The 18,117-nt window shown below is 39.3% G+C and overlaps 1 protein-coding gene across 1 annotated transcript in view; it reads right to left on the bottom strand.

Moving 5' to 3' along the window:
• Positions 1-18,117, bottom strand: part of BMP2K (BMP2 inducible kinase) — a 46,772-nt gene that overhangs the window by 10,415 nt on the left and 18,240 nt on the right. The window contains exons 2-14 of the mRNA XM_062622032.1: positions 17,501-17,619; positions 16,342-16,447; positions 15,779-15,921; positions 15,373-15,494; positions 14,269-14,350; positions 13,493-13,625; positions 12,909-13,012; positions 11,489-11,568; positions 10,617-10,777; positions 9,404-9,579; positions 7,995-8,090; positions 7,234-7,421; positions 4,593-4,750 (exon numbers count right to left, since the gene is read on the bottom strand). Coding sequence (XP_062478016.1) covers positions 4,593-4,750; positions 7,234-7,421; positions 7,995-8,090; positions 9,404-9,579; positions 10,617-10,777; positions 11,489-11,568; positions 12,909-13,012; positions 13,493-13,625; positions 14,269-14,350; positions 15,373-15,494; positions 15,779-15,921; positions 16,342-16,447; positions 17,501-17,619 — 1,668 coding nt within the window. The remainder of the gene's footprint in view (positions 1-4,592; positions 4,751-7,233; positions 7,422-7,994; positions 8,091-9,403; positions 9,580-10,616; positions 10,778-11,488; positions 11,569-12,908; positions 13,013-13,492; positions 13,626-14,268; positions 14,351-15,372; positions 15,495-15,778; positions 15,922-16,341; positions 16,448-17,500; positions 17,620-18,117) is intronic.

Here is an 18,117-nt window from a genome sequence, read left to right as displayed (position 1 = left end):
TTATGCCTATGCAAAAGGTATCTCTCTGTGCTTTTGAGGTTTTGTACCTCTGTGTTTTTGAGGTTTTCAAGTCAAAAGCACTACACTTAGTTCAAACATAGAATCATCCATTTTATCGCAGTTTTGGCCAGCCTTTGCCAGAAAAAGAGGAAAGTTGACAACCACAGCAAAACAGCTGGGAATACTTTTTATTAAGCACGTAACATCTGTTAGTAATCAAAACCAATTTGAGTGTCATAATATAGAGAAACATAGCATCAGTTTTGTACCATCTTCAACCCTTAAAACACAATTTCATTTTATTTTCCTTTTATAAAGTGACATACAAAACGTTTTTTAACACAGATATTTGAAGCACTAGGAATGGTAAACACAAGTCTTTCTGTCTAAGGTCAGATTCTAACATCGCTGTCAACTAAAGATCAAGCCCATCCAGCTCAACCACCACACCATAACTCAGGAGGGTCCTGGAACGCCCATCAGCCAACATATTTTGAGACAACATACTGCACCTTCAGCAAACATCCTACGTGCACTATGCAGAAGACACAGCTTTTCACTTTCCCCCTTTCCCACAGCAAGCTGCTGATCTTCCAAACCATTTGCAGCACAACCTTCTTGACAATTTGCCACTGTGGAGAAGCAGCTCAACTGCACCCTACTGACATATCAAGCTACCTGCATGTCTTCTATCCAGTCCTTCAACACAGAAACCAGTAGGCTTTACTAAGACAACCACCAGGAACGATGGCAAGCCCATCTCCCTCAGACAGATGCCTATTAACCCTCTGTACAAAGCCCAGGAGTTTTGGAATTATTCACCATTTTTTCCACAGAAAAGTGTTCTGTTCATATTCAAGTGTCCATAAAGTGACTTGACTTTTACCTACCAGTAGACTCTCCAAAGAAATGCAAGTGAGAGTTGTTCTACTGCTGGCATAAAATAGAATCCCAACTGGGCGCTCCTAGTGTAGAGCTTAAGTAGTTGCTCTCACCTCAACATACACATAATGGAATAGGTAGCAACTAACCAACATGAAGATTATCCTGCAGTGACACAGCCATGAGGCCAAGAACACTAGCAGAGATGCACCAACAACTGGTAGCTGGATGTTTTATACAATCAGCTTTGAGCCCTGACAACAGAAAACTGGTGAGTGTCACATCCAAGAGCAGCATTTGTTCCCGATTCTGAAGTCACACTGCACTCTCCCCTCAGGAACAGTTTGGGGTTTTGAGTTGGTTTGGTGGCATTTTATTTTATTTGCGGGTGTGTGTTGCTTTATAAATGCAAACTGAATCAAAGATGCTTTTGCTCTATTATCCTTACTGTCTTGCCTCCAGGGGAAAACCCAGTTGACTGCTGCACAGTTTGCAGGCCAAACTCTAGAATAACTTTTAAGGGTGCAACAACTACCCTTTGCAGAGTCCATGCAAATGTTGGCATGCAAGACCATGCAAGTTCAAGCTGCCAGATGATGATCAGATCTCCCAGCTTGAACAGCAGGGCCAGGGATAGTGGAAAACAAAATGGATTCAAGTGCTAAGCATACAAGAAAAATAAGGCAAAGTGAGTAAACAGAAGGTTTCAGCTCCTCCATGGCAACCAAGTATATATGTAAGAGGATACACTTCCCTTGAAAATAAAATTTAAAAATTGTCAATTCATCAGCTCTAAGGCTACTGGAAAAGGAAGAACCACTTTTTCAGTCTTCTGAGGCACATCATTTGCCCACCTTGTAACAAGATCCACTTCTCTATCAGAGAGTGTTTGAGAGATAGACAGATGGGTCCTCCAGCTTCACACAAGCAGATGTGTAGGAGTGTCAGTATTACTGTATTATGCTCCAGATACCACCTCCTTAAAATAAAAAGCCAAGTTTTCTTCCCCACCTCAGTGAGCAAACACACAAACACAGCCCAGACTGCTGCCAGAGACACAATCATGCACCGTGTCACACAGCAGACTCTTCTATAGAACAGTGCAGTTATTCAAATCCATGAACAAGGAATCCAGCTGTCTCCATGTAAGTGAGAGGCACAAGGTTCCTCAGCAGACAGCTCTCAGGACTTTCAGAAGTACAAGCAGCACTTACGCACAAAGAAAGCCTGTTAAGAACCACAGCTCTTCCTTGCACAGATGGCTCAGGTAGCTCCTTCATACTGTACGTACTGCAAAGGAGATGGACTTTGTAGGCTGTGGACCCATAGACGTCCAAGCTTTTAGGCTTTGGACCCATAGATGTCTCTGCTGAGGCACCCAGAGGATTCTGGACCCAATAAGCATCTTTGTGCAATTCAGTGTGAAGGCTGTGCCGTATTTTTGCCCTGGTGAGAAAGGCAACTCATTTTCTTGGCTCCCAACTCTGCAAAGACTATGAAGTGGTTAGAGGAGCTCTTTGTAAGAAATCCATTTCTTCACAATGATGTCGGAATCTCAGCATCATGTGTTGCTTCTGGATCATCCTTAATACAAATGATGACAACAAAACCAAAGAAACAACAGTGTACACAAGAACCAGAAACTCCCATCGTGTAACTCCATATCAAAGCTCTCCACAAAAGCACTCAGTTTTAGAAAGCTTCATTCAACTGAACATTACATTTTACTGCAACTGTCATCTTTTTAATATGAAAATTTCCACAAAGTGTAAGAAGGTATTCTGTTCTAGGAATTACCTCCCTTTTTAAAGGCAAACTGATTAATCAGCACAGCAATATACATCACTACACACACTATGACATTTAGCTACTAAATGCATGACATCCAACAGTAATGTCAGCCTAACAAAAACTCATGACATCTGGATCCTCTAACAAAGGCTGTGTAGATTTCATTACTCATGTATTACTGTCAGGAATACAACAGCTTTAGAAATATTTGAGATTTAAAAATAGTAATAATTTATGGATAAAGCATCAGCTTAACAATACAAACCAGGCTTTAGGAAGCAGAAAGAAAGGATTAGTGTTTTGAATGCTACTTAGTACCACACCGCATCACAGAAAGACAACTTGCATAATGCTGTACATGAGTCGTAAAGTACAGGACAGCAACCAGGTTTAGTAACAGATTGAAGCATTTATTAAACCTGTATCTTCAATTCTCCTTTCTCTAGATGGCAAAATGATTCACAGTAAACTCAAAAACTGAGTAAAAAAAAATTAGCTAGTAGTAAACAAAAGATTTCTCTCATAAGAGATAACCTACATCCAAAGGGAATAAAGCCTCGATCCTTCAAATACATCTGAGGAAACTCCAGGAAGTAGTATACAATTAAAGACAATTTTATAGATATAAGCCTTAATTGTGCAATAAATCCCCCAATTTCATGTTAATCCACCTAAGTTTGAGAAAAGAGCAGTAGACAAAATATATATATTTCTGCAAATTCATACCTCTTCGGCACAAAAAACAAGTCTTGAAGTCTTTGATGTATGTATTTATGTGTAAACACAACACACACACACTCCAAGATTAAAACTAGCAACACTCCCCCTTCCCTGGATCTCAAGCCAGAAGGCCTAAGAGGCTGGAACTACACCTCATAGTATGCACGACCAAGCCTGCCACCTAGTGTGCTACTGGTCTAGAGAGTCATTTTAAATTTCTGCACTTTCTGTAATCAAGTGACTAAAAAGCCTTAATGGTGGTTATTACTAAGCAGAACTATGCTGTCAGATTTATTTTCTGATACAGTATATGAAGTTTATTGTCACATCTGGCTCTTCCATGCATCAAATTACCTTTACTAAGAGCCGAGCCAAAATCATGCCTAAGTAGATTCAGTCTTTTAAAACTCCAGACTATTTTCATACATGCAGTACAAAAACTGGAGAATGGAATTGTAGTGGTAGTTAACTGTTCTTTCCGCTGGAGATTTAGAGACAGCAGTTCCCAGCATTTAGCTTTAAGTTATTCAAGCCTTCTTCAAGTCTAAACTCTTGCATGGTTAAAAGATATATGTGGCACTTAGAAAGCATCCAAAATAAGCACGTGTTAAGCAATTAAGAAAAGGAATTAATTTGAAGTAAAAAACATGGAGATAACTGAATTTAAGAGCAAAAAGTTTATTCAACTATTGTCATATCAGAACAATAAAGCAGTCCTTACACTTAGCCACTCATCAAAAAGGACATTACAAAACATTAACATAATGTATTAGATCAATTTTCTTTCAGGCATTTTCAAAGGACAGATCCAAACCACAAAATCTTCTGCTCTGGTTTGAAAGAAAAAAAAAAAAGCTGGAAATGAATAAAGCAAGCAGCCAAACTTTTTCTCCTGTTTGACAACATACCTCTGCTGTTAAGAGCCTCTGACAACCAAGGTGACACAAGCAGTATTTATGAGCTATTACCTTTTCTGCAGTATTTGAATCAGTAACTACTGATTTTAGACTGTGAGTTCCTATTGCACACATTTTCAAAAGGGAAAGGAGAGAGACAGGCCCAACTCTGCCCTCAAATGCTCAGAAAGAATGTTCTGTACACAGCCTGAATGGCCCTTGGCAGGCCCTCGTTGGAAGGGCTGAGCAACTACAGAGCCCTTATTTACTGTGAAGCAAAATAAGCCTTCAAGCGTCCCTTACTTGTTCTTAGCAGGTCAAATTCTCTGTCCAGCAGCTCCTCCTCTGTCAATTTGGAAAAATTGTCCTCTCCAAACGGATTCCAGCCTGACATATCAGGTGGGTTACTGATGCTCTGCTTTGGGTAACTGGCAATTGATTCAGCATCAGGAATACCTGACCTGTAAAGTCCATCATGGAAGCAAATAAAGAGAAACATTACAGGATTATCAGGGTGACAATCTATGACATGTTTCACTATCCCAAAACACTACACACAGGTAAAACATACGCATTTAACAGCTTAGCCCAAAAGCATCTGAAAGCTAATTTAAGAGCAAAACGATGCTTGAAATGTGGTTTGAGCATATCATTTCTGTACACAACCCTTGGACTTTTACCTTCTACTCTATTAATTGTAGCTAAAGCACAGAATCCTTCATCAAGGTGACATGCAAGGGCAAAAACTGTATTTCACCTGTGGTCATTTCTCTATTGCCATGGGAGACTGCCCTTGTGTGCCTCAGAAAAGCCTACTAAGTTTTAAGTAGCTCTCTTCATTTTAAAGTTACTTTTTTCTTGGCAGACACATTAAGCATCTTTGAATCCCACTTCCATCCCACTGATGTAACTAACCAGTTGACATAACAGCTCCTGGTTGTGTTAGCCTTATCTACACAACCAAGGAAATCTTTTTTGACTAGATCAGTTTTTCCTTTCATGTATATTTTAGCAAACTATACCTACCGCTTACCTACTGGTCTGAAGGGGACTAGAAAAGCAGCAATCAACAAGCTCCTGCATGTTAACCAGTTTCTCTGTGTGCCCAGCCAGGTTCTGCAGGCCACAGCTGCAGCCCATCTCCAAAGGAACCATCTCTTCAAGACAAGACAAAGGGGAAGGGGCTTCTTCCTGTCAGCTTGGGTTCTGCTGTCCCAAAGACTACTGGCTCTTGCTACTGTGAGATGGACAACATACAGTGCAACACACTGTACTATGTCAAGGGAAAAGAAACTCATAGTCCCTTCCAAAGGGGCATGGAGCTGTTGGAAAAAGAGGATGATCAGGGGCTGGAGCACCTCTCATATGAAGACAGACTGAGAAAGTTGTGGCTGTTCAGCCTCGAGAAGAGAAGCTGCATGGAGACCTCAGAGCAGCTTTCCAGTATCTGAAGGGGGCTTGCAAGGATGCCAGGCAAGGACTCTTCATGAGGGAATGTAGCAATAGGACAAGGGGTGATGGGTTTAAAGTGAAACAGGGGAAGTTCAGGTTAGATGTAACAAAGTTCTTTACTGTGAGGGTGGTGAGGCACTGGCACAAACTGCCCAAAGAAGTGGTGAATGCTCCATCTCTGGCAGTGTTTGAGGCCAGGTGGGACAGAGCCTTCAGTAATATGGTCAGTGTGAGGTGTCTGGCCACACCGGGAGGTTGAAACTGGATGACCTTAAGGTCCTTTCCAACCCAAACCATTCTATGATTCTAAGATAGGAAATCATATTTCTTGTTTGCAAGATCAATTTTATACATTGCAAACCATTGCTAACTCAGTCATTGACTTGAAACTGAACATAAGGGTCAAAATCTTCAGCCAAAAACACAGAAGAGCAACTGGAAATACACACATTTACTGCCAGACTGGAACAGAATCCCTTTCAGAAGTCAGTTTTGCCCAAAGTACTCTGGCAATTGACCTGACCAAAGTACAGCTGGTAGGTCTCAAATATGGGCATCGAAGTGCAGGACAACACTCTCTAAGAATTAGACTGCATAATTGGTGAGATGAAGCCAAAGTGGTCACAGTGATACATATTATATCAACCCAGCCTACAGCAGGAAAAAAACTTGCCTTTTACTCTTTCAACACACTGTAATCTAGTAGATACTAAGAATGACAGCAGCATCCCAAAACACCTAAGCCACCCTACTCACTGAAAGCCTGTCTCACAATTGACTGCACCAAAGACTGCAGCATTCCTACACTTGCAGAGGACTTCTCTCTAAATATAGTAGAGTAGGAACCTGTATCGATCTATAACCTAGTTCATAGCATCAGTGAAACTGGACAAAGCTGTGATTTATTTTTAAAATCAGTAATGGAAGGGGTCTTTTACTCTACACTTTGTTTTTCATAAGAATTAATGGACAATACATTCTTTATTAACATAAGTCTGCAGACCCCTGCAAATGGACTGTCTCTTTGTTGAGGTATACTCCATGATGTGGAGTGTTTAAGTCAGACCTCTGATTAACAGGCACAAGAGTTAGAAGCCCTAGCAGATAATTGCCCGCTATAAGGCCTTTCTTCAAAGAAAGGCTTCCACACACTCAACCTCATTCAACTGACCATCCTAAGCAAAGTGGTTAGCAGTCAGCTCCTGGAATAAGTCCATGAAGAAGAAAAAGTGGAAGATGGGTCCTTTAAGAAGTTGTACCAGATTCATCTGTTAAAAAGTTGTGTCCCGTTTTCTGCCCAAAATATCCTTTACCATTAAATATCAATTATCCAACTGCTCTTAAGTAACACTTCCTCCTTTTCACTACTTCCTAATAACTTGCTTCCTACTGAAGCAAGTAATTTCTGAGGAAAGGATTCAGCAGTGCTCATCACAATTAAGAATACATGCAGTAAAGTAACCCTTAGGTACACCTATGTCAGAATACTTGCCTGCTTAGAGGGTAGGGAGAATCTGCCACTGTTCCAGCACACACTGGCAGTGACCCAGGGTAGGAGATTAAGGCTGGTGAGAAATCTTGAGGAGAAGCGATATATTCAGGAGATTGTGCCTGCTGCGACCGCTGTTGCTGCAGAGCAAACATCTGCTGCTGTAGCAGAGCCTGCTGATATTGCTGCACCTAAGATAATGATTGTGTTACTAAAATTCACACAGGCCAGTGTAAAACTGTTCTGCTCAGTAACACTACCATTCTTACAGCCAAATGCTCTAACAGCCACCACACTCCAGAGAAGCTTAGTAGCTTCAGCTAAAGCAAGAAGCCAGATCTGTCCATTATACAGGTGAAAAACAGCCGTAACAAGTCAGTGATACCATTTTTCTCTTTCAACATACTGCCACTTAGCTTTCTGCAATTATTGTAACCTACTGAAGCACTAAGTCATTAGTTTTCATCATACCCTATTCTTAAATATTAATAACCAAAATTTCAGGACAATTTCTTTAGAAATTTATTATGCCAGGTAGCTTTCTTCCTTTTAAAGTAGGATTTGATGCCTTCTATCACTCTGGGTTAACTTGACCCACCCCCCCAGCTGAATTTTTATTTTAGATGCTGAACTTCACACTATTTAACCAAATCCACAGCTCATTACAACTACTCACAAACTTTTCTTACTGAACATTCACAACAGACCTCCAAACACAGCTTGTATTTTAAAGCTGTACCATTTATGGTCTATTCCTGACATACCATGGCAGGGTATTGAGATTGGGAAGGTTGCTGCTGGTACACAGACTGCATCAACAGCTGCTGTTGGACCATCTGCTGGTGCATTGCTTGTTGATACTATAGGCAGAAAGAAGAAAACAGCTTTAATAAGTCATAATCCCCCCCATTGGAAATACCCAGATATTTAGAAGAAGCATCAATTAAAATCACTTCTGTGACTCAACAGCATTTTCCAGTTAAGATATCACATAATCAAGAATCAGCTTCCAATTTAGCCTTTGCATTTTAATGACTGTTTGGAAGCTTTTCTGTTTTGGGTTTGTTTCCCCCTCCCCCCACAATTAATACCAGCCTGTTTAACCAAAAATTAAACTACATATTCAGCACTGCCTTTTCTAAGGCAGGCCAACTGCCATCCTAGCTTTTGCCATCTTCACCAGTACTAAGCCCCTTTGGAAAACACATCAGCTGTGCTTTAAAGAAGCACAGCTTCTCAATAGGGTTAAAAATCAAAAAAGCCACAGCAGTAGGCATCTTGGAAGGATGTGAAAGTTCTTGCTTGACATTGCTACTCCTTTGCAATGTTTACAGTTATTTATGCTACACAACTTAAGCAATTACACCTGATGGCATGCAAGCTGGACAGTGTCACCACATGTGGTACCCATTAAACATCCAGGCAGAGAGAACAACTACAAAAAGGAAGCTCTTCACTGACCAAAAGAAACTGAAAAAAGCAAAAAAAAAACCAAAATCCTACTCAGATGGTGTACGTACAACCACATACTGCAAGTGTAACATCATCACCTAGATAATCCCTAACATTCGAGTGCCAGACGGTGGCTCTTCATCAGGGACTGTAGTGACAGGACAAGTTGTGATGGATTTAAAGTGAAACAGGGGAAGTTCAGGTTAGTTATAAGGAAGAAGTTCTTTATTGTGAGGGTGGTGAGGCACTGGTACAGGTTGCCCAAAGAAGTGGTGAATGCTCCACCGCTGGCAGTGTTCAAGGCCAGGTTGGACAGAGCCTTGGACAACATGCTCTAGTGTGAGGCATCTCTGCTCATGGCAGGGTGTTGGAACTGGATGATCTTAAGGTCCTTTCCAAACCAAACCATTCTGTGATTTATCTCCAGCACATTTATGCATATACAAAACCTGTATTTGGGCCACAGGGGTAATTCAAAGCAAGCTAGGGTTCAGGGTCAAACTGCAAAAGCAACTTCCAAGGATAAGCAGTACAATGCCTATGAAGAGGCAAATCAGAGGTAAAAGAAGGGGCAGGAGCAACAATCCCTTGCTCTCTCTCATAGCAGGAAAAAAAATTAGGCAGCAACAGCAGATGTATTCAACTAGCACACCATTTAAAGCATTATTAATAGGCATAAGAAGTGTCTCTTAGAGGTGTGTCAAACCGATTCAACTTGTACCTGCTGAATATAAGCATCCTGAATCATAGGCTGGTGCTGGTGATGCAGATGATGCAGCTGCTGCAGCCTCCAGTCACCCTGCTGCAGCTGCTGGAGAACTCTGTTCTGCTGCAGGGGGTGCTGGTTGGTCTCTTGGGACTGCAGGATTTTTTGTCTGTTCCCTGGTCCCGTTGTTCCTGGGATATTCAGACAACACTACTGACATACTGATCTCTAAAGTTTAGCTAGAGAGCTCACTGGCAGTTAACTGCTTTATATAAGGCTTCAAGGTGAAACAGTTTAACAGCATCTTTTCCAAGACTGACAATATACTTGCAGGCCTGTCAATGCACAATTGTGGGAACCTTCCTTCATTGTCACGACAAAGCAAGCTGGGTTCAAGACTTATGCTGTACTAACACTGAAGTTGTACCTTCTACTTTCTTAATCCCTAATGCTCCACTGTCTAGTAGAATTTGTTTACACCTGGGACACTGATTGGATGCCTTCCCAATACCATGCCTAAGGCATTCTTCCTGTACTGTAGTAGACACACAACATCAACTGCAACTGGGAAAGTATTCAAGATATAACTATTTAAGTGAATATTGATCAGAGCCATAACTCTTTCTGAATGAGATAAAGACAAATTCAAAGGATTTACTGAAAACCCATTTCACTTCATTTAACCCATTCTCCCTCAATTACTCCCCTGTTGCCCCTCTACTGCATTCCCAGTGCAATGTGAAATGCATCAGTCAGTCATGAGAGAAGTGAAGTTTTAACATGGCTTCAGACTACAAACACCACCAACATATTGTTGGTATCTCATGACTTTTTGAGGTACAAGGAAAGTATTTTTCCTACTACAATGAAAGCAGTTTATTACAGAATTTGAATTGGCTCAGCAGTTTCCATGAATTATTTGAAAACCAAGACTGAGCATGAACTTCTCATGTCCACAGTGGAAAAGTTAGGTCAAAATCAGTGTTAAGCACAATGAAAGAACGCCCTTTTCTTCTCAACCATTTGCATTCAGTTTGTGTGGCACCTGGTCAAGCTTACTATTCGCACATTTAGTCTTTTGGAAAGCACAAAAGTTGTTTTTTGGCAGATAAAAAAAAAAAACAGATTAATTGGAGTTTTAAATGCTATCCCTACTAGAGCAAGAAGGAAAATAAATAAAATGCTTTTTTCATTTATTTTGGTCCACACTTAGACTTTGTTATATTACCTTTTTGCCCACAATTACCAAATTCACCAGGAACTTGGCCTTTGACTGGAGTTGCTGAGCTCTGGATGGTCAGCACGCTAGAAGTGACAGTGCTTGAATTGGCCTTTGGTCTTTGTCGTGGTGCAATTGAGGTTTCTGTTGGTCCCACAGCATCTGTTATTCTGAAATGGCAAGTTTTCCCATATGAGAGACTTGGTAAAAAAGGACTTTCTTCAAATCAGATACAGTTTCTCTTAATAGCTTAATTATGTCTTAACCATGTGCTACTTGACTTCCGAGCTCCATTTTAATAACTTAAAATTTGCTTCCTCAGCTTCCCACTCACCACCCACAGCAGCCATAGGATATATGACTGCTGCAGAACATGATTCAGACAGAACTGTGCAACAGCCTTATTCCCAAGAGGACCATGACACTACATGAAATTTCTCTGTGTAAGCTTTCCTCACTCAGTTCACAGCACTGAGTGGAAGTTAGGGCCAGTGTTTGAGCCAGCAATCCTAAGACTAGAAATATGATTACTGTTCATATGCACAGGAAACTAGGTTAAGAAAATCTGCTAAATCAACTCATTTCTACTTTTTGCTAGAAAAACTGCCTCTAGCAGTTGTAACGCCTATAAAGTGCTCCAAATATGTGCATCTTCCCTGAGGTACTTCAGAGCTGTATAACAGTCTGCCAGGGTAATAAAGATGCTCAAAACCAAACTACTTTTGAGGTTTAATCCCATTATCAGGTTATAGTATAGGTATTTTTTAGAACTGTACAACTGCTTAAGAAAAACTAATTCATCACTGATTTTTTCTGTTTTTTTGGTTTTTTTTTGCTTGACCATATTAGCAAAAAGAAGTGAAGCCACATTCACTGCTCACCTTGCTTTTATTTGGCTTTTTCTAGCAGCTGCCTCACTAGCTGTCATGGGTTCAGGGAGAGTTGAAGGGACAGGAGAATTCTTGGGAAAAATAAATTTGAATTAAAAAAAAAAAAAAACAACAAAACAAAACAAACAGAAACACAAACAAACTCCTGAAAGAAAAACATCATTACAAACTGAAGAGGAACACTTGGGTTCAAGTTTTTCACATTACAAGGCTTCATGCAGAATTCACAAGGCTGTAGATTAGAAGTGCTGTAATTTAACAGTACCTCTGTTCTCTCATCTGTCACATAAGTACAACAAAACCATGACCAGTTAACTATTTCAATTACACACTACCAACCACCAACAACAGTAAAACATTTTCTCTAAATGTCTTCTTGTGATTGCACAGAAGACTTTTTTCTTCCTCAAGTTCAAGAACTAAACTAAGGCCTAAGCTTTGCATGTACCAACAGCAGTTTTTCAGCTCGCTCAGCTCTTCCACCACAACGCTAATTCCAAAAAGCCATGCAGCATCTCTCTCAAGTTCCTGAACAAACTACATTTCACCTAAACCACAGTTTACCAAAGGGCAGGGTGGGGGGGAGGGCCAGGGCAGGCGGAAATCACAATTCTGGGAGAAGGAGGAGGAGATGCATCACTAATTACACACGTAACTACCTCCTTACAAAAAGGATGCAAATCTACACCTGGTCACAAATAGCAGAGAGAGTTAATTATCAAAAATCGCTTCTGAAGATTACTATCAGTACTGGAATTAGTCAAGAAAAGTCTAGGAGAAGACAGGCATACTTCTGACTTTCCCTGGAAAAATTAAGCTGCTGTCAAACTCAGTGATGTGCCCTCAAATTCCACAATTAGATCTGTGAATGAGATCATCTTGGAGAGAAAGTTCAGCCTCACATGGACAGTAAGGGTAGGACTGCAGACCAACTAAGGCACTATCCCATTCACCTTCTAGCTCAATGTAGTTCTTCCAAGGGATTAACATAATTCCTAAGGATGCTTAAAAGGTGTCAGTCGAGAACAAACATAAACATTCTTGACACTACAGTTACAACATTAAACCTTCAATTGTCAACAAGACCTGTAGCGAGTGTATTTTGTGTAGACACCAGAGATGAATAATGGTTAAGACAGCAAGTCAGGTATTCCTGCATAATCAACATAATCTATGAAGCTATGCCCTCCAAATTAAAAGATTACTTGTTTAGAGAGCTAATATTGCAGGTATGCACCAGCAGCCTGAAGTGTGCTGTGTTTTACACTGGATTTATACTTAGGAACAAGGTTTATGAAGAAATCGATGTAATCTCTCAGATGGTTTGATAACACTTTTCTCAAAGCTACCTACAAAATACACTAAAAATACAGACAACATTAAAGACTTACAATTTATTATTATTACTTACATTAATATTAGATACTGGACAATCCTTTTTGGCAAGTTTAAAGGCAAAGTAAGATACCTGAAAGATATCAGGTCTCTGTTCTTGATCTGGTTCAAGCATATATCCTGCAAAAATTGGCAAGACCAAATTGTCACTGTTGGACATCAAAAAGCCTGTTAAGTCAGCATGCTAGCAGCAGGAAGAAATTTATCAGCTCTGCCAAATGAGCTTACCATAGAAAATCAGTTTTATTGTTACATTGGGTAGGGGTTTTGTTTTGGGGGTTGTGTTTGGGTTTTTTTAATACTTTTTGTCAAATCAGTAGTTTCTCGGGTCAAATACAATTAGAGATGTTTGATATTTTGACACTCAGTTATAGAAAGGGTAGATAAACTGAAGTAGTAATTAACAGCTTCAGAGAAAAACCACTTATAACCAACCCATGATGCTAGAATTTTCTAGGGTTAATACAAAATTCAAAGTAGGTAAGAGATGATTCACATATCTAACTACATCAGGCTATGCTTCTACATCATCTCTTATAACGATCTGTGTTTTATTTGACTTAGAAAGCAAAAGAATTGTCATGCTGCCTAGATACTTACTTATTAAACAGTGTATACTATGAGAGTATCGGGAATTGTCTGGAATAGTAAAGCTTCCATCACAAATAGCAACTTGACTTTCTCCAAAGGGAAGTGAAAAGAAACAAAGTTTATAAAGCAAGCAGCCAAGTGCCTGTAGAAACAAATACAGGCACTGTAAAGGGATGACAGTTAGACTTAAACACAATAAAGCAGCACCAGCAAGAAATAAACTGCATCCTAGCTACCAGCTGACCCTTCCACTGTTATGTAGAAGCCACATTCTGAAACACTCTGTTGATGTGACAAGCTGATATATAAAGTAGCGCTAGAAAGGCTTTCTTTCCCACAGATTCCTATGCTAAACAACAAATTACCAAAATCAGAGAGTACCCCAAAGCTGCATTCACATTGTCATATCACCCAGCAATAACACTAGCATTTCTGCTGAATTTAATATTCATTTACTTCACTGCACATTACCTAATACAAACACCTTTCCCTATCATGCTGCCAACAGGCTTCCAAGTCACTAGTAACTATCAAACAGTAGCTGGAGTGGACAAAAAGGAAACAAATTTTAAATCATGTCCTACTTATCTCAAACTAAACATGACACATGGCATTCACTGTATTGACAGGAGAGCTAAGCACCAAAGATACCTCTATTCTGTATTGTAAAGCTGCATCTTTCCCTTTCAAATAATTAGTTTTTCATTTAGTGTATGCCACTTTTAGCTTCCCACACCCCCCTCTTCATTAGCTCCGTATTTCATAGTACCCAATTTCTTGCTTACCCAGATATCTGCCTTGGTAGTAATTGGTTTTCCTCCATAAAGATTGATCATTTCAGGAGCTCTGTATGACAGTGTTGTATATCTAGAAATAAGTAAGTAGAAGAGGACACTGATGAACAGCATGCCCCGGAGTTGAAAGCGTGTTTTCCTGCACCTGCCACACACACACACACACACACACACACACCCCCCATTCACACTCAAGTTTCAGATACGTGCCTGGAATTGCAGTCCAAGTCACTTACTGCATTTGCATCACCACAGAGAATATTTGGGGTAGCAACATAATATTAGCATATATAATAATAAACATTGAGTCACATAAATTTGCTTTTAATGTTGTTTCCCTAGCACATAGACTTTTGCAAGAATCACTACACTTAAGTATTGCACTAGCCAATCATTCAGAAGATGTAATGGAGGAGTCCTACAAGAGCATTTTCCACCACATATTGAAATATGTATGTATACTTCAAAAAACTAATATCTCAAAATAATTACTACAGTGGTAGTCAAAGTGATTTTCAGAACTGGAAAAAACTCCAAAAAACTCTTATCACTATAACTTGAGAACAAGTAGCCTGTATTTAATCTTATGCAGTAATTAGCCCAAAGGGGCAAACCCAAACATATACATGTTTTCAAAAGCATGCTTTTAATAAAAGTTAAAATATTTCTATGCTCAGCCTTAGAGAATTACCTTACTCTATAAATAAGACTCTACATAAACCCAATTCTAATGCTTACTTGCATCAGCTCTTTTTCTCTTATGCCATTAGCTGTACTAAAATAGCATTAATTTAAAACACCAAACTCCTAATATGGTCAGTGGCCAGACATATTTTTGAATGACTTCTTTCAGAACAGCATGTTTTTTTTCAAACAGCTTTATTCTTTGCAGTCTCAGTTTTGCAAAAACCATTTGTGAGCAAATGGAAGAAATCTATGTTACCAAATAGTTTTACTCTATTTATGTCAACATTAGTTCAAATTCAACAATTAAGTTTAACTCACATTAGTAAGATACAACTATGCTGCAGAAGAACACATGGAGTTTGCCAGCACAATCATTGCCTACAATAAGCCACTTAAAAGTGAACTTACTTTTTAATTTCTTCTTCAACCACATTAACGCCATCTTTTTGAGGATTAAGATATTTGTTAGTGGCACTGCCGAAGTCACAGAGGACATAATTGCCACTATTGTTTAACAATATATTCTCCACCTTCAAAGGAAATTAACACACAGAAACATCAAATGAAAAACACAGCATTCATTTCCAAGTTAACTTTTATATGTTCTCACACACAAACATGGAAGTTATCAGTAAAATCAGTTGAAAGACTTGGCATTAGCAGTAAGTGATGTCTTACAGTTTAGTCTCTCCACCAAGAGCAAGTGTTTCTTTAATTACAAGTCAGTCTTAGTGAAATACCTCCTGTATTCTCTATCCTTTTTTAAGTAGACCATTGATTTTAACCTATATGTTCCTTATTATTAGGTTCATACCTTTAAATCCCGGTGAACTATAGGTGTTTTGCACTGATGCAACCTGGCAACAGCTTCACAGGTATCACAAAATATTCTCATTACTTCTGACTCAGTAAAGCCTGTCTGCAGACGCTGATTCATCTGATTCACAACTTGCCCAGCTAAACAAACAAGGCAATTTTTTTGTTATTAGCTCCTATCATGAACAGAAGTAATGACTTAAGGATATGCAAAAAGCCCATAAATAAGATGCAACAAAGCTTTCCGCAGTCACTGTATTTCAATAAAACAAACTCAGTGTTCTATGCGTGTACTCTTGTACCATTATAGATAGAAGAATGACTGTCTCAAGAACCATACTTGCTTACAAAGCCATGTGAAACCAACTGATACATTTTCTAGAGTGTTCAACATCTATGTGCCTAAGTAACAGTGCAACACAAAGAACTATCTGGATTCCAGCTCTGAGATACAAATATTCAAGGTCTGTATTATGGGAACAATTCCACATATAAATCCCAGGTGGTCAATGCAAACATTTTCCCTGCATCTACTCTAAAAACAAAGAAGTTGACTCTTACCTCGACAGTACTCCATGAGAATGAGCACCTCCCAAACATTGTCACTTATGGAGTTAACAGCACAGTCCAAATAACTCACAATATTCTTGTGCCCAGACAACTCTTTCTGAAAAAGAAAATACACATTACACCTGAGCATGGAAAAGCACAAACAAATAAGATAGTACAGGTTTTCAGACAAGCCTTTATGATTTCTAGTTGTTAGCCTCTGCCCCACATCCAGTACTCCTGAAGTACCATCACAAACCCAGAACATAAGCTCATCACTGCTGGCAATGCCAGCGACTGCTGCACACCAAACACAATCATTATTCAGAAATGAACATTTAGGTGTTTCTTGTTGGACAGTGGAAAAACATCTCAATTACTCCACTCTAAGCCAGCACTGGCAAGTAGCAGTAGCTACAGCCTTGGTATGTGGGAGATATGCAAGAAGCAAGCTACTAGTGCCCATCCTAAGCTGAAGTGAGAAAGTTTCTCAGTTATTAAACGAATGCACAACTTTTGCAGTCTGAATGATTAGAATTTAGTACACACAAACAACTGAAGCTGTCCCCAAGGGAAACAAAAAAGAAAAAAAACAACCCAACAAGTTTTCAGAGCCATTTTAAGTGTGGAATTAAACTATGTTTATTTCACATCGACTATTTAAGTGTTGCCATTTGTATTACAGAGCGCCTGCCTACCAGGTAACTTGAGGCTAAGCCTAGAAGTACTTCTTCAATCACGTAACTACATAGGTGCTGCTATGATTAAAACGCGAAGGTAGAAATAGATGGAAATGAAGACAAACACTCTTCCTAGTATCTGACAGAAGGCAATATAACGTATTTTCTCTTGCCTAGTGAGCACCACTCAGGTAATGGAGTGTGGCATACAGAGGCCTTGAGAATTTAAGTGACGCTGCAGAACTGCAAGGAATTTCTTTTGCCTGGGAACCAGATGTACTGACCAAATAGGCAGTGGCATCAATTTTGTAACTGCTTTAGAAGCTAATCATACACTAACCTTGAACTCAGCATTAGTTTCTGAAGCTAAAAATGCAATATCAGGACTGTAAAGTCAAAAGGTGGTCTAAAACCCATTGTTATTGAAGAGGGATTTGGTGTATACATTGCAAAATAATACATTCTCCAGTTACAAATAATGAGCTTCTTACCATAATTGTAATTTCTCTCTTACAGATGTTGAGATCCAGCACACTATTAACATACATTCGTTTTAGTGCATAACGTATCCCACCGTGGGTACGTACCAGAAATACAGTTGAGAAGCCACCTAGAAAAAAAATAATTACAAGCAAATGAAGTTAGCCAAGTTTTTGTTATTCCTCTAGCCAACATCACTACACACTAAGAAGTGAATAAAAAAGTCTACACCAGTCATTGAGCAAGGCGTAACAAGGACTTTGGGAATTATAAAAATCTGCTGCCTCAATCAGTTGCACAGAGATCAAGTACTGGGGGGGGGGGGGGAGAAGAAAACCACACCACAAACACATAAGAATTTTGCTATTTTGTTAGCACATTGAACAAAATATTTTAAAAGTATTTTCAAATTCAAATAAATTTATAAAGCCTAGAGTAAACTCTTATGTATTCAGGTATCAACCCTGAAGCACTTAACAGTCATCCAGAAACCTCAAAGTGAAAGCAATCTCCAGATCTTCAAAATTACTACACCCCCAATACTTGATAAAGGTTAATATTATTTCTCTGAACCTACATTTCACAACACAGAAATGAAAATACTAAGAAAACAGAAACTCTGGAAAGA

This window comes from Pezoporus occidentalis, unplaced genomic scaffold (assembly GCF_034315485.1).
Source record: "Pezoporus occidentalis ecotype Australia unplaced genomic scaffold, CSIRO_AGI_Poc_V1 ctg238, whole genome shotgun sequence".
Lineage (NCBI taxonomy): Eukaryota > Metazoa > Chordata > Aves > Psittaciformes > Psittacidae > Pezoporus > Pezoporus occidentalis.
Note: the sequence above shows the minus strand (reverse complement) of the source record. Positions and strands in the feature narration are given on the sequence as shown.